The sequence below is a fragment of the Vipera berus genome (assembly GCF_964194415.1).
Source record: "Vipera berus genome assembly, chromosome: 1".
Taxonomy (NCBI): Eukaryota; Metazoa; Chordata; class Lepidosauria; order Squamata; family Viperidae; genus Vipera; species Vipera berus.
In genome coordinates, this window is record NC_138202.1 from 24,868,758 (window position 1) to 24,893,328 (window position 24,571).

The 24,571-nt window shown below is 41.9% G+C and overlaps 1 protein-coding gene across 1 annotated transcript; it reads right to left on the reverse strand.

Moving 5' to 3' along the window:
* Nucleotides 1–14,550: 14,550 nt before the first annotated feature.
* On the reverse strand, nucleotides 14,551–19,995 carry BMP4 (bone morphogenetic protein 4). The gene is made up of 3 exons (XM_081334408.1): nucleotides 19,762–19,995; nucleotides 18,300–18,742; nucleotides 14,551–15,615 (listed from the first exon to the last, which is right to left on the reverse strand). Exons 2-3 carry the CDS (start codon nucleotides 18,733–18,735, stop codon nucleotides 14,738–14,740), a joined length of 1,314 nt encoding a protein of 437 aa, XP_081190534.1. The 5' UTR covers nucleotides 18,736–18,742; nucleotides 19,762–19,995; the 3' UTR covers nucleotides 14,551–14,737.
* Nucleotides 19,996–24,571: the final 4,576 nt, after the last annotated feature.

Sequence of the window (24,571 nt, forward strand, 5' to 3'; positions counted from 1 at the left end):
CACAACAGCTACATGAGATGATGTCTTGTGATTTAATCTGACTCAGCACACAGGAATTGGTGCAAAATGCAACTGCTGATTTGCTGTTTCAAAAACAGTGGAAGATAAGTCAAATTCAGTAAAAATATGTGAGCAGAGGATTGGCTAGAAAATCCAGTATAGCCAGATTTACGTTCCACAAGGGAGGTGCTGTTGTTTTTAAGAGGATTAATTTAAAAGACGTTAAAGGATACAATTTGTTATTTGGGTTTTGAAGGTTTTCAGGGTTTTGAAATCCCTCCAGGAAGCTTTGATGTAATAAAATAACAATATAGACAACATGTATGACAAATAACAATAGTCTGTCTGTCTGTCTAGCTTGTGTTAGTTGTATAAATATATAATAGATAGATAGATAGATAGATAGATAGATAGATAGATAGATAGATAGATAGATAGATAGATAGATATAGATATAGATATAGATATAGATATAGATATAGATATAGATATAGATATAGATATAGATATAGATATAGATATAGATATAGATATAGATATAGATATAGATATATAGAGAGAATATATGTAACACAAACACAAGCATTTAACACTAAGAGACTCAAAATCATATACAATAATGAAGTCCTTCAAATATGTATAAACCATATCAGGTCAGTTCACAAATCTATTTGCATAAGAGATGGAAAAAGATTAAAAAAACCACTCTCGGTCTTCAAAATATATTGGATTATTGTTCTCACTTTCCAATGGCTTCTAGCAATGAAAATGTAGAGTATTCATTCTATAAAGGAAGGCAGGAATGAATAAACCTTATCTGGTAAAGAGATGTTATTGGTAAGTAGTGGCACAGGTGAAAAGCAATTCCATAGCAAGCCAAGAATAATTTCTGAATTACTAAAAGATTTCTTTTGAAGGCTTTTAGTAATATAAATCCAACCCTATAATACGAACCCTAAGATATCAACCAGATAATTATGTAGCAAAGGTGTAGTAAATGGTACTGAGTGACCTCTAATCAGTGGGCCCCGCTGACCTGCAACCAATTTTCTAAGATGGGGTTGTCATCCAGCCAGCACCAAAGAAGAAGAGAAGATTGTGGTTCAGCCTCTGCTTTTGCCATGCCAAAATAGTGATCTCCGTGCCAGTACCCAACTTGTGACATTTCCTCCCAAAAAAGATTCAGCTGACCTCTCGTATTTTGATTTCTTTAGGAAGAGAGAAATATATTTTTAGGCTAGACCAGTTGTATTATACCCTCTTGAACCATTCATTTCATGTTTTAAATTGATATGTTGCATTACACTATATGGGAGGATGCCCAGCTTTATTTTTAGAGGTGCTTTCAAGGAGTTGAAAGACAGGTTTCAAATTTTACAAGATAAATTCTAAAAGCCCAAGAAATACTATCATTTAGTCTCTACTTCAGACACTGAAGAAATGTTGTGATCCTAGAGAATAGAACTGACTAACCCATGGGACAAATATTAAGATGACATTAAATTATCCCTAAACTGATTTTCAGATCTTCCAATGGTGCACCCAACACCACTTTAACTGACTATGGTTGTCCTCTTCTTTCTACTTCCACCTATCCCAGCATTACTGTCTTTTCCATAAAGCATCCAAAATAGTATCATTTGGGCCTGGTCATTTGTCTAAGTTGATTTGTTCAATGATCCATTTGTTGTTTTTTTCTTGTCATCCATGGATGTTCTCAGGAGTTTTCACCAACACCAAAATTCAAAAGCATCAATTCTCTTCTTAACCCATTTGTTCAAAGTCCAACTTTCAATTCCTTGGAGTATAGCAATAGCACTTAGATTTATATAGTGCTTCACAGTGCTTTACTGCTTTACCGCTTTGTAAGCAGCTTACAAAGTCAGCATATCAACTCTGAGGTGGTCAGGATCGAACTGCTGGCAGTTGGCAGAATTAGCCTGCAATACTGCATTCTAACCACTGCGCCACCATGGCTATCGCAGGGAATACTGTTACTTGCACTTTCTGATCTTTGTAGTTATAGACACATCCCAGGGCCTTCATGGACCTACCAAGTGCTAGTCTGCAGCATTATTATTTATTAATTTGTTATTTATTAATAACTCTATTATTATTCTGTATCCCCAATATATTTCTTGACTGTGCTACAGTTTGAATAAAGCATTGATTAAAGTATAAATATATGAAGGAAAACACGGAGAGAGAGAGAGAGAGAGAGAGAGAGAGAGAGAGAGAGAGAGAGAGAGAGAGAGAGAGATATGATAGATAGATAGATAGATAGATAGATAGATGATAGATAGATAGATAGATAGATAGATAGATAGATAGATAGATAGATAGATAGATAGATAGATAGATATGTCCACCTGTGACTTTTATGTGAGTTTAAAATATATTGGCTAAAATTGGATTAAACCATAGTAATCTCAGTACATTATAAAATGCCTGGGTACATTGGCAGAAAAAAGAAGAATAAAACCACCAAAGCTTGTTTATTTATTTATTGGTTAGTTAGTTATTTAAAGTACATTTGCTTTCTGGGGCAGCACAGTGCTGCATACAAACAAAAGTATAGTCAGATACAAGACATAACATCCTTAATAACAAATATACCAAACACTTTGCAAAGTTGTTTGACCACACAACAAATTCAACAAAAGTAAGGCAGTTTTAAACAGAAAAGTCTTTGCTATTTGTTTAAATGTAATTGCATAGAAGGATGCCACACCCTGAACACACTCAGGGGTGGGGAGAATTTCAACAGTAAAAAAATGGTCTACATTATTATGTCATTCCCAATCACTAGGCATATAGAAATGACTTCCCTACATTAGGGATGGGCAGACTGCCCATAAGATATATGTTGCCCACCATTTATTTATATACTCCTGTGTCCCTCTCCCAAGTCACCCTGCCTGGAATTGGTAACAAATGTTTGAATTATAAAGTGCAAATACCTGTATTTTTCACAAGAAGGAACACTGTGTATGTTAAGCTGCTCATAATTTTTTCAACATCCCAAATAGAACAAGTGGCCAATATTCCTGGCCTACCTCTCTGTTGGCATTGTTGCACCATTGTTGTTATTTTCTATGGCTTTTGACTGCCACAATTACGAATAAAAAAGCATAGTCCCCCAACCACAACAACATTGCCTACATACAGCTCACCATTCCCCCCAAACACAATAGCCAAGATTTAACCTGCCATTGGTATTGAGGCCTATATAATTTGGGATTCATGTAAATCTTGACTTACCCCTGCACTTGGGACCAGAGTTTGGTTACTAAGCAATGCATTCATCAAGCAAGACATCATATGACCAGATCTGATTTTACTATCATTTTTACCATGGTCATTACATGAATCACAAAGTTGTTATGCTGTCCTTAAGTGAATCCAGCTTCCCTAATTGATTTGCTTGTTGGAAGCTGAGAAGGTTGTAAATCACAAAACACTACAGCCATCATAATGCAAGTTGATTGAGAAGTGCCTGAAGTGGATGAGGGCAGGTGAATTCTGTGTGAGTGGCTGAAGTGTCCCTTGGCCTTAAATTCTCAACACTGACCTCAAGACCACCTCTGCAAGCTCATGAAAGGCATGATATACACTGACAGAATGTCTGTCTGATCCAACTCACTAGTGCCAAGAATGCACACAAATTAGCAACCTATGGGATTTGGTATCCAGTCACAGGGATGGAATCAGCCCTTCCTATCCAATATGTTAGACAGACTAACATCTGGCTGAGAATTTTTATAGAGCAACAGATCCAAAGAACAGTAAACTGGGGAAGCCTTCTTCCCAAATACTAATTTGTCATGGATATTGTACACTGAATTGTACAGTTAATTTGTTCATCTTTGATAAGATCATTGCAGATAGTCATTCATAGACCTGGTGTTCATTAGCAGAACAAAGGAGGTATGTAATTCAATCATTAGTATTATCAAATTTAGATGAAAGACTGAAACAGGGATAGCAGGGTTAATAAGGTCCATGCTAGACATTGGAGTTACTGGATATCTAGTAAAGAAAATGGGCTACAGGACTCAGGACTGTTGGCTGAGCAACCAGCACCATCAGCTGCAGAACTACTGGAAGAAAAAGTGTTTAAGAAACAGTGGGCCACCTGGTAAGCTGCTGCAAGAAAATCACACAGACTGACTACAAGCAGCAGCATGACAAAGTAGCAACAATGATGCATTGGAAGATCTGCAAGAAATATCATTTGCCTGCAAGCAAGAACTGGTGGAACCATAAAATAGAGAAAGTCATAGAAAATTAAAATGTTAAATTGCTCTAGGACTTTAGAATTCAAAGAGACAGGCACCTGCCACATAACACTCCAGACTTAACAATTGTTGATAAAAAGACAAAAAAGTCTGGATAGTGGACGTGGCAGTGCCTGGAGATAGCAGAAGAGAAGAGAAAGAACTAGAGAAGATAATAAAATACAAAGATCTACAGATAGAAATAGAAAGACTGTGGCAAAGGCAAGCAAGGGTAGTACCAACAGTAATAGGCACCTTGGGTACAATCCCAAAACACCTGGAGCATCACTTGAACAGCATTGGCACTGACAAATTCGCCATTAGTCAATTGCAAAAGGTGGCTTTACTAGGAACAGCTTCCATCCTGCGACAATATCTGTAATACCATCAAACATCCACATCTGCCTATCTCAGGTCCTTGGTAAGGACTCGATAGGTAGACAAAAATGCCAAATCCAGTCTGAACATCTGGCTGACTGTGCAAATAATAATAATAATAATAATAATAATAATAATAATAATAATAATAATAATAATAATAATAATAATAATAATAATAATAATAATAATAATAATAATAATAATACCATTCCTCCAAGACCAATTTATATAGAAACATATAAAATCCCTTCTCACCCTTATGGATAGCCTGTGTTTTCTTTAATCTTGGATCCACTACCAGAGATCTGGGAGTTTGAAAGTTTGTTGCAGAATCTTGGCTCTTCCTAAGCTCTGATATTCTTTCTAGGATCTGTTGAAGCTACTCTCCCATCTTAGCAGTCACAGTTACTTTAACCTTTACTTAGCAGGAGCCCCTGCTTTGAATCCCAATTGGTGCCTACCTTACCAATAGGGGTCCTTGAGAAAAGACTCCTTGACACCTTACCTGCCTATCTTAATTGTGAGATGGACATGAATTAGGAGAATCATGCCAGGTTGGATGCCACCAGGATTAACAAGGTCCATGTCAGATGTTGGGAACCATGACAATCTGATGATACATGGGATACTGGAACAAAGCACACATGAACAAGATTTAAAGCATGTGGGGGTGTGCGAGCACACACACAAACACACACAGACACACACATATAGACATATATATACAGTTCCACTTGAGTCCGGATAATATGAAACAGGGCTATACCGAGAGCTGTTTTCTTAACTAGCTAAATGCTGTTCACAGAATTTCATAGTAAAATCCTGCAGATCAAATTTCACATAGAATAAATATGCAAGCTATCTCTTGAAAGATGCTGAGGAAACCAGGGCAGAAGGATTGCAAGTGTGCTCTCCAGAGAGAGTGGGGCAGCACATCACAATGAATTCTGGTAATAGAACAGAAACTCACTTTGCTTGGCATGCAAGGAGATTATTTATGTGTACACAAACATCAAACTCCTATGTAAATGGGAATATCTCAGAAAGTAATTTGCTAATCCATTGAAGAAAAGGATAAATTTACGTCAAACTGATCTGACGCTGCTTGTACAAAAAGCTAAAGTGGTATTATGCCACTAAATGCTGATTGATTTGTTTCTCCACAGAATTAATTTAGCAGGATCTCTTAACTGAATCAGATCCTGAAGCTAAAACTCAAATACTTTGGCCACCTAATGAGAAGGAAGCACTCACTGGAGAAGAGCCTAATGCTGGGAAAGATTGAGGGGAAGAGAAGAAGGGGACGACAGAGAATGAGGTGGTTGGATGGAGTCACTGAAGCAGTAGGCGTGAGCTTAAATGGACTCCAGAAGATGGTAGAGGACAGGAAAGCCTGGAGGAACGTTGTCCATAGGGTCGCAATGGGTCGGACACGACTTTGCAGCTAACAACAACAACTTAACTGAATAGAGGGATTTAATGGAATATTAAAGAAATGCAATATAAACATTATGTTATCCAACATGTTTGTTAAATAACAACACCTTTAGCTACTGACCTAAAATTTGAATATAAACTTTAGCATGATTCCATTCACTTGGTTCAGCTGGGCAAGGGGGGGGGGAACTGTTCAATGGTTTAAAAATTCAACTAGATGATAGCCTCAGTAGAGTTACCAAAGGGCTTTCCTGCTCAGTTGTGAAATCTGTCCACTTCCTATTACTTTGTCTCTCTTATCATTTCATGCCAAATTTGCCCTGATTATCATGTGCTGTTTTAATTCTTAGAAGTAGAAGTAGCAATATTGTTTGCTTATAAAGATTTATTTTTGTTTTTAAAAGGAAGGCAATCATATTTCTTTACTAATAATGAAAGTAGGGTAGGTAGCTCAGTTAATAGGGAACTTTACATATATTTTAAAAATTTGTACAATGACTTTCACTGAGCATTCCATTAATAAGTATGAAGTCAATGCATGCAACTGTAGTTTGATTGACAGAGGGTCAAATATCTAGTGACTGCTTATACCCAGTGATACAATCATTCTCAGATTTGGGAGAGAAGGAGACACAAGATTACATGCTACTACAAATGCTATTGACTACTGAATGCAGTGTCTGACTTGACACATTGCATTAAGTCACAAAAACATATACTGTGAATTTGGCTGTGGTAGTCTGAAAGCCATGATTTATAGCTTAGCTTGCTATCCAAACCCCACCAATTGCATGGCATCCCATAAATTACTATTGAAATAAGCATTGCTTAGTACAATGGATAGCAATCAAACATGGAGCTGAGAAAAAGAGCATTCCTTCCATGCAGGAGACTCCAGGATTATTTTCTACCAATCCTCATTAAATTTGCTTTAAAAGTTCTTCAGAAACAGAAGAGAAATTTGAGGGAAAACGCACTAATACCAGGTGGGTATCTTTCTCTCCCTGGCTTCCCAAACTTCCCTTAATGCCCACACAGAGGCTTCCCTGCTTTTCAAGGTTCAGATATGCTACACAATCACATTTATCACATCCAGAGGCTGACTGGCTCCCCTTCTTCTCTTCATTTTCTGAGAAAATGGAGGAAGAGCAATTGGGCTATACTTACACCTATAAGGGTAGGCAAAGTCAAGAAAGGGTTTTCAGATGTGTTCTTTCTTATTATAGGTTAGGTAAAGGTAAAGTTTCCCCCGCACATGCGTGATAGTCGTTTCCGACTCTAGGGGCCGGTGCTCATCTCCGTTTCAAAGCCGAAGAGCCAGCGCTTGTCAGAGGACGTCTCCGTGGTCATGTGGCCGGCATGACTAGACGGCAAAGGCACACGGAACGCTGTTACCTTCCCACCGTAGTGGTCCCTATTTTTCTACTTGCATTTTTTACGTGCTTTCGAACTGCTAGGTTGGCAGAAGCTGGGACGAGTAACAGGCGCTCACTCTGTTACACGGCACTCAGGATTTGACCCGCCAAACTGCCGACCTTCTGATTGACAAGCTCAGTGTCCTAACCCACTGAGCCACCGCGTCCGTTGTTATTATAGGTTAGAATAGCAGAATTTTGAAAGAGCATCTCTCTGCCCCATGATTAGTTTGAAAACAAGTGTCCAAAGAAAAGCCTTTACAGAGAAATCATTTTATTTTCTAATGACAGATCCAGAAAAGTTTTCAAAGATGTTTCAACTTGATGAGTATGTCTTGCACAGTTAAATACCCTAAAATGCTATTTCAGGGTTGGTGTTTTTTCCTTTTTTTGTTGTTTTGAGTGAACAAATATAAGGCAAAATTTCCCATTCAGTAACTTAGTACTGAAGATAGTAATTGTATTTAACCCTTTGTGGAGAAAAAACTCCCCGAAATCGATAATCAATCTTTTGAAACAATTTACTTACATGATTGAAGAGCAAGCAAAATAAAATTTATTACAGAGCTCATACAGTATCAAAGCCTATCAGAGGTAAAGGCCATGTGCCTTGCAGAATTATAGATTAATGTTTTGGTATGCATTGTCCAAATTGCCATTTGATACTGTATAATCATAGCACTTAGTTTTAAAAATATGTATTATTTATCTCACACAGTGATGCTTTTTATGAAAATATTTTTAGTATAGTTAAAAAGAATGTGATCAAGTTTTGGAGCACCTTATGAAAGTGATGAAAATTATATTCTTTATGTGAAGCATTTTAGGATACACAGAAATGGCGGGTTTAGGAATCTGTACAGTGCTAACATCCAAAATAAATATATTCAAGAAATAGAAATATATGGTTTACAGTGTGGTCACTACATATAGAATCTTCCAGGCAAAGCAAGAAGCTTCTTCAGAATTTGGATGGGTTAGTCAATGAGAAGTCCTGCTTCAGTTCCATCTGGCACTCACTTATTATTTGAATGTAATTTTGATTCAGCTTTGGGAAAAAATTACTCCCACATTGACAAATATGGCTTCTGCTCCTCTCCCTCATTATTTGAACATATTTCTTGGTTTGGACCTACTAGAGACGGCAGCTGCTTCCACAAGACACAAAGCATTTCAACTCTAGTTTCCATTGTCTTATTTAATTTATTCGTTAAAAGCCTGAAACACCAAATGCCTCAGAGAGAGGGGACGGTTGTGGGCTTGTTGTTAGTCTTTTTAATGGCACAATGCACGCACCACTTCACTTTGCGTGTCATATGGCAATGATCATCTTTATATTGCAGGATCCAATCTGGGACAGTCGCCAGGACCAGAGGTTTCATCTTCCAAGCTTTCGGAGTCGTGCCGGAGCCCATCTTGAGGGAACCCATGGGTTCCCTCAAGATGGGCCCTGGCACGACTCCGAAAGTTTGGAAGACGAAGCCTCTGATCCCGGTGACTGACCCAGATTGGATCCTGCAAAATTATCCTGGGACACGTACCGTATATTCATTTGCCATATTTATATGTCCGATGCAGAAACATTGACAGGCATGAAGTCTTCATGAAAGCATTCCTTCCATGAGGCTTTTTCACCTGAGATGCTACCATCAACATTACGAATGAGTCCTATTCCTGAGAAATGATTGGAGAATTCTCCTTTCCTTGGAGTTACAAGCCACCCAGGATCTCTGCCATAAACTGAGTGGAGAAATTTGGAAAGCAGTTTGTGCCCAACTCTAATTAATTCACCTGTGCATGTATGAGAAAATGAGCCTGGCATGTAGCATACTTTTAGAGCTTTACTACATAAGATTCATTACTCCAAGAGACCCTGATTCAGTGACTCCACATCTTGCAAGCTCCACTGAAATGATTAGAAATTGCACAAAAGCAGGAAGGGTTGTTGTTGTTTTTGAGGGAGGGGGAGAAGTATGCAAGAGAAATGCCCACTTGGCCATGCTGCTATCTTTGTCCATTTCTTTTCCACAACAACGCATGTATTTTTAAAGAGAGGAATGTAAAAATTCTTTGGAAAGCAGACAAACACCAAAAAGCCAGGGGAGAGGAGGGGTCAGACTAACCGAGCTGCTTCCAGTTCCATGGAGAACTAAGGGATGGAGGAGGAACAAATGAGCGCCCTATGAGCTAAACACCTTTTTTCTTTTTTTGGCCAGAAAGTAGTTTTGCAAGAGCAAGTTGGTGTGGGTAAGTGTGGGTGTGCAAGCCCGCGTGCAGGCTTATTTGCTTTTGCCTGAGGCTCTGATCTGGTCTCTCCACCTGCGCTCTCCAGGGAGATGAGGCTTCTGGCAACCTTTCCACCTCGGTTTTTATTGGTTTCCACTAAGCTGCCCTCTTGGAGGCTTGGAGAGCTCCAGTAATGAAAAACAACAAATGCTGCATCATTTTCAGCCTTCTTTTCTCATCCTCCCCCGCCAAGTATGCATGTGTATTTCTTTTTCGTGGGAAGTATATCGAGGGACTGAAGGCAGGCAAGCAGGCAGGCAAGAAGGAAGGGGAAAGAGTTGCACCCAGTCTTCCACACTACCCTAAGTGACAGGTTTAACCTCAGCCTTGCCATTGTTTGACAGGCACTCTTTTTGACTTGTGCCCAAATCTCCCATTAATATCAAACTTTGCGCAAATGTTCCAAGTGCCGTTGAGGATATGGGTAGAGCCATGGTGTTATGGTTTTCATGTTTTAAGGTAAAGCATAGGGTTCCCCAAGCTCGTGCTCCCCAGATGTGTTGGGATGGCAGTTCCACAACTCACTAGCTTAGGCAAGTCTTCTAAATCATAATTCTGGAAAAATGGGTGATTTAAATAATGGTGCAATTCAGTAATCTTTGATATGTTGTGCAATCTTATGCAGGCCCAAGGAGGAGACCACCTAAATTCAGATGACTCCTTGCTGAAACTGGCATATTTAAATATGTATTTCTTTCATTCTTCTCCCAGGCTATCATATATTGGATTATAACAAGACAAAGTTATGCTTCCATTCCAGGCTAGTCTTTGAGGTGCTTGGCTAATATGGTGGATATGGCTGTTTTCTCTGTCTATCTCCAGCGTCTGGAATATGCTACTTCCATATATGGAAGTTCTATTTAGATATTATGGTCTTCAATTATCAAATGTCCTTCATCTTTCTAAAGCTGTAATTCTAATCACATTTTACACCAATGTATTTTGTATCTTACCGATTTCTTCATAAAGGGGATAGAAATCAACTCAAAATGTGACTCCTAAATAATATTTTTTCTCTTTCTTTTTCTGGCTTCTGCAGAAGGAGTATTGACCTCCCAGGAGGTCCAAAATACTTTTTAGGAATCATTTTCAAAGCATGTCATTTCAAAGCCTGGTTTTTAATTGCCCTTCACTATTTTTCAGCTGGCTTTGTAGATCCACCAATTTCTCCTCTATGCCTCCCCATTATTATATATATATTTATTATTTAATATTTATTAAATTTCTTTGCCACCCATCTCATATCAAAACTACATCGGGCAGCTACATTACAAGCAGGAAGAAGTTATTTTTTTAAAAAATGAGAAAGGAGAAGGGAAGGACATTTTAACAAGGGAGGATATGTTGTATTTCCATTACATACACTACAACAATTACATAGCAGCCTCCAGGTCTTCAGAATAGGTGAGTTTGGGTAGGGGTATACACTTTTAGGAAGGACACGAATAAATAAGATGGGTCCATGGGGCAATTCCAGGCAAAAGAGACAGCGGAGAGAACAATGAGGTCATTTCAGGAATCCAGAAATGTTTGGATAGCTGAGGGTAGTAGAGCAGGATGACTGAAGGTCACCAGAAGGCATCCATCCTATCATAAGAGCAGAGAGGCAAGCAAGGGGGAGGCCCTAGAGGGCTTTATTTTTTGAAGATGAAATCACACGGCTGGCTGAGCACTGGAAGAAAGTGAATGAGGAAATTTATATTACATTGTATTTGTATTTGAGCGTAGCTCACCTTTTCCTCAAAGGCAACTTATATGAAGAGGCAACTCAAAGCAACTCAAGGCAGCTTATACGGTACGTTTATTCCACAATAAACCTGCAAGGTAGGTTGGCTGAGACATAATGACTAGCCAATGTCATCCAATGAGCTTCCTATGACTGAGGGTAGATTTGAACTGAGTCTCCTGGGCCTTGTCCAACACCACAAGCACTGGCTTTCCGGAGAATTGGGGTTAGCGTCTGACTTGTTGCCAGTCTTTGAGGAGAGAGAACTTGCAAATTGGGTTCATAGTTACTAATACATAAGAACAAAACCTACAAGCAGATCTCTTGCAAGTTGTGCAAGGGTCCAATAATTTTTATGGCTTATTTTCAGAGAGAGGTCTCCAGACCAACCCTTGATGGATTCCTAGGAGGATTCCTAGCCATGGAGAGTGCTTTCAGCATGGGGAACACAGCAAGGGACACTGGGTCCCCCAAACTTCCTTCCTGAAGCAGCTTCTTTGCATTTTACTTGGACCAAACTCTACCCATCCATTGTAGTAGAGGTATTTTGGATCTCACCTGCTATCATTTAAGAAGGAAAAGTCAAACCCCAAGCATCCATTTAGCTTCTAATTCATATTTAACTCTTTTGACATTCCCTCTTTCTTTCTTACGATGTCATAATTGCCAGATATGATCTTCAAAGAGCCCTCCGAGCTTTGAAGGGAGCTAAAGTGCTTTCCCAGTCACATTTCTCTTCCAAAATGTTAATAGTTTTCAACCCGAGGGCTAGGAGCAAAAGAGGGTTAAACTAAAGGAATAGAGGAACAAGCCCTCCAGGCTCAGCATTGTTCCCCAACTCCCAAAGAAAACCTTTAAGCTTCTTTTCAAATGTATCTCTCTCTCTCTCTCTCTCTCTCTCTCTCTCACTCACTCACTCACTCTCTCTCTCCTTAGAACAGACATGTCAAACACAAGGCCCGGGGCCCAGATCCGGCCTGCGAAGTGGTTTCATGTGGCCCGCGAAGCCATCCTGGAAACAGTAAAGGAACGGCCCCCACTGTCTTGGCCCTGGCCCAGAGACCCTCCTTTTGCCAGAGACCCTCAGATCTGTCCCACTCCTGCCCAGGCCCCCATAGGCACCCTTGATGCGAACGATGTAAAGCTGGCCACGCCCACCCAGTAGGCCATACGCAGCCTAGCCACGCCCACCCAGTAGGCCACCCCCACCTGGCCCGAGGGCAACCGCAATGCTGATGCGGCCCTCAATGAAATTGAGTTTGACACCCCTGCCTTAGAACATTTCACATGGTTAGCAAGTCAGGAGATCCTTCCCCGATGGGTGGGAGCACACTTGATGTAGCTCACCAGCATGTTTGTTGAGGGCTGCTCTTGCTGCTTCCTGCAGGATGGATGGCTAGCTGGTTGGCTGAATGACAGCCCCAGTCTCAACACTGATTGCCTCGTTTCTAAGGCTCAGTTTTTAAGACATCTGAAAAGTTTGAAGTCGACATAGAACCTCCTGGTCTCCGGCACTCTGTGTCCTTCACTTACCACAATCAGCTAATAGCCTTCTACAAGGGTCTTCAAACTTGGCCGCTTTAAGACTTGAGGACTTCAATTCCCAGAATGCTGGGAATGAGGAATGCTGGCTGAGGAATTCTGGGAGTTGAAGTCCACAAGTCTTAAAGAGGCCAAGTGTAGAAACCCCTGGCTTTGTGACTAATAGATCTGTCTCAGGAATTGAACATCTAGTTGGTTTATATCACTCTTCCTCAATGGGGTACTCTTCAGAATTTCTAGGGCTGCAAATCCCAGAATTCCTACCCAGATGATGGACAAAGGTCATTTACACCTGATGGGAGGGGGTTAGAGAGAGATTTAAAAGATTAACAGCCACAAAAGGAAACTAAGATGAACAGATTTTTTTTTAAAAAAAGCAGTAAAAATTTACAAGATAAATCTCATCTCAAACTGGGAGTTGAAGTCCACAAGTCATAAAAGAGCCATGGTTGCCTACCCCTGGTCTAGAAGGTTGAGTTGATTTTATAATTATGACTCTGCAAACTATGGGTCAGCATCTCAGGCATGAGCCTGTTGCAGTCTTACATTCAAGAACAGAGGATTTTGCTGCCAATCAAGGAGAAAGCTGCCATTCTCCAAATGGATGGAGGATCGAGCATCCTTCAGATGTTTCTGGACTGTCAGCCAGTAGAGTCCAGTAGAGAACTGCTCTAATACCACTTGCTGGGATAGTCCATTGAAATAGGTAGGACTTCTTTCAGAGAAGGTTATTCTGACCCTTCTCCACCAGTCTCAAGACTCTGGATCCATGTGCAGTGATCTCATAATAAACACTTTGGGAGTTTTTATTTTTTTTAAAATGGATTTTTTTAAAAAAATGTAAATCTAGCCAAGACTCCCTCTCAGAAATGCAAAGTTGATCACAAGTACATACATGCATGGTAGCAGGACCAGAAAAACAAACTACAACATAGTACAACTACCACCATTCCCTGCCAAAGACTGGGATGTCACAAAAAGCTTTGTTTACAGAGGTGTGGCTGATCAGTCAAAGTAACAATTAAATAGATCTATGTTCCTTTAAAAACAAATCCTAAAAACTCAGGTAAAAGATCCACATCCCTGTAAAGGGAAGGTTACATGGAGACTGAGCAGAGAAACCCGATCATTCCCCAAATGACATCTACAAAAGGTTGGGGGACAGGCCAGTCAGGATAGTTGGCAGTTAAGACAATTTTAAAAACAATGGGAGAGGTCTGAGGGGAGGGAATGACTCCATATTCTTTCAACTGCCTGAAGGAAAAAGCAGGACATTGATAGCTTGGCAACTCCATCCCGGTCCTCTCTGGAGAGTAACAAAAAATATTTTAAAATAATTTTATAAAATCTTATTGGCTTTACCTTTAAAATAATGACTCGTTTTATTTATTTATTTTATATTTTAATATGTCGTTATAAATATATCTTGCCAAAATATATGATTATTATTGTCAAAACATTTGCACATAAATAAGGTCAAGGAGAATGGATCAAGGGAGTTGTAGTTGTTACCGGGAGAAAGAGGCTGGTCAGGTTTTGCTTCCTCTGTGAAATCAAAGGCCATTTCCCCAGACACACACACACACACTCCCTTCATCCTGGGCACATTTTGGCCAGGGAAGCTGGAAGGTGGCAAGTGGAAAAGACAGGGAGAACTCATTGCCCCCCCCCCTTTAACGACAGCCACATCCCTCTACTACCATTTCCTGGTAGTTCTTGAGAACAACTTTATCGTACTCATCCAAATAGAGCATGGAGATGGCGCTGAGCTCTGTGGGGACACAGCAGGCTTTGGGAATGCTGGAGTTGACGGAATTCACCAGAGTCTGCACAATGGCATGGTTAGTAGAGTTGAGGTGGTCAGCCAAAGGGAAAGGGCAATCCCCGTGGCAATAGAACGCTTGGTAGCCTGGTGGGGCTACAATCCAGTCATTCCAGCCCACATCACTGAAATCCACGTACAGAGCATGGCGGCGACAATTCTTCTTGCTCTTGCGCGCCCGCTGGTGTGCATGCTTAGGGCTGCGCTTGGTCCTCCGCGTGAGCAGAGACTGGCCCCTGCCATCGTGGCTGAAGGTGACCAGGAGAGGCCGGAGGCGAGCCCATTCGGCATCCTCCAGACGGTCTCCTTGAGGTAAAGAGCGGCTAATCCGGACATGTTTGCCCTGGTGAGTCTGCGCGGGGTAGAGGTGGATCACCTCCACAGCCAGCCCATGGTTGGGCTGGTCACCTGCGGTCCATCGGATGACTGCGGGGCTCACATCAAAGCTTTCCCAGCGGCTCACATTGTGATGCACCAGGCGTGTGTCCAGCAGCCTGGTGACCATGTCCCCCCCTTGCAGGGGCTTCATCACCTCATAAATGTTGATCCGGTGGAAGCCTTTCTCCCAAGCCGCTGCTGTCGCCACTGCCTCCCCTTCATTGACTTGCTGCCGAAAGAGTCTCAGCTCTGCGGAAGAGATTGGCTCGGTAGGCGGCACGCTGCTGAGGTTGAAAAAGAAGTGGAAGCGAGTGGGTTGGTTCCATGGGTTGGCCACATGTTCCAGGTGTTCTGGAGGAAGGAAGAGGCAAAGAGAGAGACAGAGATGCACAAAAGGGAAGAGGTTAGCAGGATGCACCAAGGAGAAGATATAGTTTCACAAGTCCAGGAAAATAGACATATTAGCAAAAGGAGGACACCATGGGGTGTGATTTCCCTGTTGTTGTGCACCAAGCTGGAAAGGATGTCCTCTCCCTTAAAGAAAGTCCTCCATACCTCTACTTTTACGGATTTCATTTGCTTTAACAGAATAACAGAGTTGGAAGGGGCCTTAGAGGTCTTCTACTCCAACCCCACTACTCAAGCAAGAAACCCTACACCATTTCAGACAAATGATTGTCCAGTCTCTTCCTAAAAACCTCCAGTGTTGGAGCACCCACAACTTCTGGGGGCAAGTTGATTAGTTGTTCTAACTGTCAGGAAATGTCAAGCCAAGCCACTGCACATGACACATGTTAGGGGTATCTCATGGGGTTGCCAACAAGGCAGGTAAGTCGAGGTCAAGATCCTGCTGGGATTTAACTTTTCAGCATAGAGAGTAGCCTTCTTATCTGGATCCCAAACATGATTTCCTGGGAAATTAAGCCAACCAAAACGAAGTTCTTTCTTCACATGCTATCAAGGAGATTGCAACCTATATTTTAACAACTATTTAGTTGGAACTCAGCCCCAGTGAAATTAGTGGGGCTTCTATCAGCGTTATGATGCAACAGCCAGAATGCTCCAAGGGGACACTGAGGCTGGATGCTCCAAACCAGCCAAACTTGCCCAAACAAGCCTGGCGGCATCTTCTGCTTCACTCCTACCTCAGTAACAATCTGCCAGGTGCTGCCAAAGTCCAGCCAGGGCACCTAGTCATGCCCTCTGGCCAAGCCTGTGTGCACATCCCTTGTTCTGATTGTATCATAATTCATTCTTGTATTTATAGAATGCCAGGCACGTGCCCAGCCCTGGACACAATAAAAAGAAAAATGGAGTGTGCCCGTGGAGTGGGCGGGGGGGGGGGGAGAAGAGAAAGCAGAATTTGTGATCACATCTTTAGGAAACAACAAAAATGTAACAGTTCCCAGGACTGCTTCAACCTCCACATTTCTCCCCTATCTTTTGAAATGAGCTCTTCTCATGATTCCTAAATTTCAAGTCCTTTCAGAAACAACAGTAAGAGACAGATGCAGCTCACAATTCACAGGATGGTGATTAGATAAGTTTAAATATATCTCTTCGGAAAGGGAAAAGCAGATTGCAAAAAAAAAAATCCCTAATGAAATATGCAGATTTCTTTTTAAAAATTCCATGTGCTGTTTTTTTTAAAAAAAAAATCTTTGACATAGATTCACTTATAGTACACTCCAGTTAGTTCACACAGCTTTGCAAAGCCCAGACTCCCAGAAATACAATCCTGAATAAGCAAATCAATTCCACGGACTTTTCTTTAGGGATTGGTGGGGGGGGGGGGAACCAGACAAAACTCATGCGAGGAAACATTTGGGTCCAGTTACACACATCCCTCTTCTCTTTTTAGTCATTCACATTGGTCATTAAAAAAGAAAATGAACGGACACCCCCTCCCCCCCCTCAAAACAACTAATGAGTGGAAACAGTTTTATCTAAAGTTGGTGTGCAGGGCAACAATAATTCCTGCATAAACTCCTAAGGAGCAGGATGGGGGAGCGAGTAACAAACCCAGTGTAACCAGAGTGAAGTCTGGAATCTGGCTGCTGTTATCTGATAGAGTAAGTTCTTAGAGCTCCGTGTGCAGGATGTGAGCGCTGACACTCTCTCGCTTTGTCTCTTGCATACGTACACACACACACATACACACACACACACAGACACAGCCCATGCTCTACCCAAGCTATGAAACCAATGATAATTATTCACTAATATGAATAATTGCTACTTTTGTTACTATGCCAATTCTATCCAGATCCATTCTCAGTTATGCCAGGAGTTGCTTTCCATGTCTTTCCATTTCTTAATGAAGCCACAGGCACCCCGCTAACTCAGCAAGAAGGACAAGCACTGCAAGCTGTTATTTCCTAGGCAAAATGCTGCTTTTTTAAAAAAAATTCAAGGATAGTGCATTAAATGTCCTGCAAACCTCCCTGTTCTGGAAACTGCTAAATATAAAGAAATGAAAGGAAGTGGGACCCTCATCCTGTGCCCTCCCTTTCCCAGGACAGTACGATCCACAATCAAGAATACACCTCTGAAAAAGCAAACTTTCAGTTTGAATCTCTTGCATCCAAAGTGCAAATTGCTGGAAAGAGAGCAAAATATATTTTTTTTGGGGGGGGGGAGAAGGAAGTAAATAAAACTGCCTACTTGCCCCTCTAGGCCGGTGTGTGGTGTAGTTGGTTCACATGGTGTAGTAAGATGGAGGGTTTGTTGTCACTGTGTGTTGGGGGGTGGGAGCACAAAGGGAGGCTCAGCTAATCTCAAGGTACACATAGTTGTACTTTGACAATAAAGGTTCATTTCATATTCCAGGTGAAGAAGCTTCCAAAAAGCTGTTTGTGCAACCCACTTTTCCCATGTTAATCAATTGGGTTTGGGGGAGCTTGTAAGGGGATGCCTCAGTTGCTGCTATGGTCACATCCCCCCCCATATTACTCTGAAGAGACAATTCTGCAATCCCATCACTTCTGACTTTAATGCAACACTCTACCCACTTAACTGCTCATCTTGCAACGCACCTTCATGGTGAAAGCTTCTCACGGTGTTGGCGCGGCTGGTCGATTTCTCGGGATATTGGAGGTTGAGATCTTGAAGATTCTCCTCCTCATCCCCAGACTGGAGGCGATAGAGATCCATCATGTAAGAGGGGACGATGGCTGTTTTGCTGGGCTGTGGCCGCCGGCGCAGCCCAAACATCTGGAGGAGGGTGGCCTCGAACCCACGCAAGAGTTCATGATTTGAGAACAGCCGGTGTGCAGTTCCCGAGGCGCTGTCCCCGTCTCCTCCTCCTCCTCCTCCTCCTCCTCCTCCTCCTCCTCGCTGCTGCTGTTGATGCAAACCTGCAGCCACCTTCTTCTTCCCGGTCTCAGCAGGTATTAAACTGGCCCGGTTGGAACCTCCTAGGATCACTTGGCACAATAGAATGACCATCAGCATTCGGCTACCAGGCGTCATGGTGTCTCTGGGGGGGGGGAGTGAAGGGGGGGCAGGAAGCAGGGAAGGGAGGAGAAAATGAGCCAGAGCAAGCAAACAAGGTTGGTGAAAGAAAAGAAAAAGTACCCAATAGTCCACCGCTTTGGGGGAGAAATGCACACAACAGCTTTTTTTTTTTTGTACGAAAAGAAGCGGCTTCTAAAACTTTGGGCAGAATGCCTTGATATCCCCCATCAAATAAATTCCCACCTCTCTTTTCAGTCCTCTGTTTCTATCTGACTATGCCGGTTAAAAACGCGATAGTCTTGGAAGAAGTTCTCAAGACAACGCTTCCATTCAAATCCATCTCGGTGGAGGACCTGTTCCTCCACCATCACCCCCGGTAAAAACTCAAGGCACTCCTCAGTCGGAGTTGCCCCCTTTCCAATGAGTAGAGAAAAACACGCGGGGCGGGAGCTAAGTGAGGGTCCGAGGCTTCGGTTCATTGTTAATAACCCTTCCCAGTCGGTGCAGAGCGCTTTTCAATCGGTCGCGTTTTGGTGCTTCGCCTTCCCGGTTCGTAGACGCTAACCACTAGGACCTTGCCTCTTCCCCCAACTCCTGATTAAGTGCTTTGTGATCGCAGAGGGAGGGAAAAGCGGGGGTCGGGGTTAGGATGCCCCCCTTCCCCGCAGAACCCTAAAGGGTTTTTACCTTTGGGGAGGATGGAGAGAGTTTTAATCTACTGAAATAAGTAAAGCGCGATACTATCCGTGTTTAGTCGGAAATAAACTGGATTCGAGAGAGTGTGTTAGGTTCAAGGAAGCGGGCGTTAAGTCTGCAGCCCGAACCGCTTCGCAGCGACTTGTTTTTCAGGTGCCGACGAAATTAATTACAGAAATGGAAAATCCACAAGGAAGGCGTTCACCTCTCTCTCTAACTCTCTCTCTCACACACACACACATACACACGCGCGCACACTCTTCGGATCGCTTCTTGCTTTAAAAAGACTCTTAACGCTTTACATCAAAGCCACAAGGGGGGGGGGAAAACGAAAGCGCTACTCACTGACAGAAAGCAAGGCATACAAAAACAGTCCATGGTTCTTGACAGCCAGCGTGAAACACGACTCGTGGAAAAACTCGCCGCGCAGGGAAATCCGAAGTCTGCTTGAGGAATGAGGAGAATCGCTCTTGGCTGCTGCTGCTGCTGTTGCTACCGCCTCCGCCGCTGCTGTAGCTATTCCGGATCGCTTCTCCGAAGTGCGGATAGGAAGGGTCGCTGGGACCTGATGCTCCGGAGTAGCTCCTGGAAAATGAATATATTTGAATATAATGAAACCCCCCAACAGGCCCGCTGCTTTTCTTCCAGCTCCAGAGAGAGTCACGTGGGCTCGAGAAGTCACTCCTCGCACCGGCCTGTCCATCAGCGCAGCCCCAGCAAAGCACCGCCCTCCCCGCTTCCCCCCTCCCGTACTGGGATTTGCAAGTGGATGTCCCACCCCCTCGGCCTCTGTCAATCTCTCCGTAACTCACTCGCTCTTTTCTTTCAAAGCCACGATCTTCTACACAGGGCTGGATTTCATCTGAATGGGTCTTCCAGCTGGATTGATTTGGAGGGCATCTGATTAGGGAAAGTTGCAAAACCCATGCCAATCGTGGGATGCCTGTAGGGTCAAGGAAGAGCGTGTGGGTGTAAAGGGGTTGTCATGCATACCCAACTCTTCTCACCTTATCTCATGCTGATTTGTTGTTGTTGTTAGTTGCGAAGTCGTGTCCAACCCATCGCAACCCCATGGACAACATTCCTCCAGCCCTTCCTGCCCTCTACCATCTTCTGGAGTCCCTTTAAGCTCACGCCTACTGCTTCAGTGACTCCATCCAGCCACCTCATTCTCTGTCGTCCCCTTCTTCTATTGCCCTCAATCTTTCCAACATTAGGCTCTTCTCCAGTGAGTCCTTCCTTCTCATTAGGTGGCCAAAGTATTTGAGTTTCAACTTCAGGATTTGGCCTTCTAAAAAGCAATCAGGGTTGATATCTTCTAGGACTGACCAGCTTGATCTCCTGCCAAAGAATTCGGCTCAGAGACCTTGGACTACCGGTCCTCAGTGTCCAATGAGAATCTAGCAGGAAATCTTGCAATCCCCTAGAATAATGTCACATTTATTTAGCCAAATATAATCCCAAATTTAGTTACAATGTGACACTCTGTGCTCAGTAAATATAGAATTTCATAATTCTTGTGGTAAGTGTGAAGTTCTTGCAGTTAGTAATTTATGAGGTCACTAAGGCGCACAATCTCCTCTCCAAGAGTCTGCACTTCCCTACATCTCATTCTTCAAATCCAAGGGAAGGAAGTAGTCACGAAAGAAGTTTATGCTCGCCTATCTACAACATGTATGAAGAATTCTGAAAAACCATTTGTTCATAGTTCCACTAACTGCTCTTTCTCACATATACGCCTGCACCTAAACATACACAGATCGGGATCTAGTGGAAGCTTAATCCATAAAAGGGTTGTCTCCAAAGGTGCTTTCTCAAAAGGCAGCTGGACTGGTTTTGTTTTGTTTTGTTTTTCCCTTGAAGAAGATGTTTTGCTTCTCATCCAAGAAGCTTCATCAGTTCTGGTAGGATGGTGGGGGTGATGGAAGGATTAGAATTGTCTCCACTTTTTGCTTACAGATTCACTTTTGAGTCTAACGGGAGACCCTTTGGTGCAGGTAGGATCTTTGGAATTAGTTGCAATATGGCACAAATGACCTGCAAGGCTGGGTTAGACTTCACTGGTTCCTCATCAGTGGAGTTACAGCAGTTTTGATTAATAGTTGCCCATCTTAGTCATATAAACATGTATTTTATCTCACTGAGCTGCAAGCTGAGAAGGGCTACTAGACAATATGGCTCATTGTGCCTGTGTGGACACATGTGCAAGAAGTGTACAAAAATGAAGAAACCTATGCCTTGGCTGTTGACTTTATTAAAACCCCAAATAGCAGTGTTGCACACTGCCAAGTGCCTCTTAGCTTCTCTTCTTCCACATTATGTGAAAGATTCGTGTTTATAAGTAACATAAGATACCACATCATCCTGGCAATCCTGGGCTATTGAGCTGCAATTGCATTTTAAATTATAGCAATATAATCCATCTTCAGCCACGACCAAGTCACTCACTGTGGGTGACTTGGGCTAATCACTTTCTCAGGCTAATTTACTTCATAAGGTTGCTGTGCAAATAAAATGAAGGGAGGTCTTCCCTGTAGATTGCACCACCACGAGCACCTGGAGATATAGCAGGACATAGATCAGAAGGAAGAGGAGGAAGAGAAATAACTTGTCCCACCTTTGTGGGTCACGAATGGATAGAGGAGGATAACGAAAAAAACAATCTCAAAGAAAAATTAAAAGCATGCAAACAGCAGTACGATGAAACTCCGCAATTTAGTATGCATAATCTGGGGAGATAAAATGATAACCAGCAAAACACCGGTCACCAAAGTATCACCTGATGCTAAAATAATACCAGTTTGGATAAAGGTCTAACCTCTGCATAGTAAGTCATAGTTATAGGAACATAGTTAAATCTTTTCTTGTACCTCCACATATTTTTTTTTAATTCCATTTATATCCCGCCCTTCTCCGAAGACTCAGGGCGGCTTACAAGCTTAGCAGTAGCCTTCATTCTATGTATATGCCTGCTAATTAGGGCTTTCACACACACCCCCAAGCGGCATTATTAGAAAGTCAGCTTAATTGCCCCCAACAATCTGGGTCCTCATAATGTTCTTTTTTTTTTACTGACAGGGCACAGAGAATAACTTGATTTGCAGATCTTAACTCCTGAATAGGAGTAGAGAGGGGGAAATATTCCTGCAAGTATTAAAGTGCCATATCAGGATTTTTGGGGTTTTACACACCTCACCTCACTCTTGGCTTCTCTTTAAATTACCAGCATATTAGAAACCAATGCCATTCTTTTAAAACTGATCAGATCTATTTTCTAAACAATGCCTCCATTATCTAGCAACTGCATCCAATGCCAGGATTGCAATTTACAATTCTTATAATAGATGGTTCTTTTTCTGTTTTTTGTTCTTTTTGCTTATCAAGGTAAAATCCCAAATTCTATTCTTACTGTACCAATTGATTTCATCATCAGATTGTCCCAAAGAGGCTTCTCTGATAGACCTTGTGAAGTAACTTAAGAATTTGTCTTTAGCAATGCCACTCTGGCAATTTAAAAAGTTTGTCAACTGAACTTGCGCTTACACTGGAAATTCATGCTTCATATTTCAGCTCTCTTATTTTGTCCTAAGAAGAAGCAGGATGGAAAGAATATTTGACCCTTTTGAACTTTTGTGTTGCAGATGACTGCTGAGCATGGTCAGCTAAGAAAATAATTGGCCATTGAACAAATCTGCCTCCAAGTATTTTGCATTCTTTCCATTTTTTTTCTTTTATATCTCTTTTTTTGCATCTTCTACTATTTCTTTTTATTGTTCTATTTTTAGTTTTTATTAGTTTTTAATAAAATTATTATTAAAAGTAATAATTTGTCCCTTTTTCAAGGAACAGATCTCTCTGTGTAAAGCTCTGTAAAGCTTTTGTTGCTTTTCTCCATACTCTTTCTAGTTTCTCATCAACCTTCTTAAATTGTGGTGATCAGAACTTGACTTGGTATTCCAGCTGCAGTCTGTCCAGTGCAGCGTAGAATGGAATTTTTATTTCCCATGATCTCAGTACCTCTGTTAATGTAGCTCAGGATTGCATTGACAGTACTATCTTTTACATAGTGATCTGTAGTTTACCAAGGCATGAAGTTCATATAGTTCTCACACTGTTTCAAATAATTTATAAATGTATTGAAAAAGCACAGGGACTCAAACAGACCCTTGCAATGCACACTACTTCTTTGCAGCTAGATACAGAGTCATTTCGGCTTTTGGCTTAAATTTAAATTTAAATTTAAATTTAAATTTAAATTTAAATTTAAATTAATTAAATTAAATTTAAATTTAAATTTAAATTTAAACTAAACATTAAGAAAACCAAGATCATGGCATCCGGCCCTCTCAATTCCTGGCAAATAGATGGGGAAGAAATGGAGGTAGTGACAGATTTTATTTTCCTGGGCTCCAAGATCACTGCAGATGGGGACTGTAGCCAAGAAATTAAAAGACGCTTGCTCCTTGGGAGGAAAGCCACGGCAAATCTAGACAGCACACTAAAAAGCAGAGACATCACCCTGTCAACAAAAGTGCGTATAGTCAAGGCTATGGTCTTCCCAGTTGCAATGTATGGCAGTGAAAGCTGGACCATAAGAAAGGCTGAGCGCCAAAGAATTGAAGCCTTTGAACTATGGTGCTGGAGAAGACTCCTGCGAGTTTCTTGGACTGCAAGGCGATCAAACCGGTCAGTCCTAGAGGAGATCAACCCTGACTGCTCTTTAGAAGGCCAGATCCGGAAGCTAAAACTCAAATACTTTGGCCACCTAATGAGAAGGAAGGACTCACTGGAGAAGAGCCTAATGCTGGGAAAGATTGAGGGCAAGAGAAGAAGGGGACGACAGAGAATGAGGTGGCTGGATGGAGTCATTGAAGCAGTAGGCGTGAGCCTAAATGGACTCCAGAAGATGGTAGAGGACAGGAAGGCCTGGAGGAACATTGTCCATAGGGTCGCGATGGGTCGGACATGACTTCGCAACTAACAACAACAACAACAACACAGAGTCATTTATGTATACTATTGGATTCAATTGCTCTGAACCACTGTCTTTATTAGAATTTCATGGAAGATTTTGTCAAAGGCTTTGCTGAAGGTCTACCCATTCCCTCAGCAAAATTGGTCACATTATCAAAAGTGAACTTGAGCTGATTTGGCA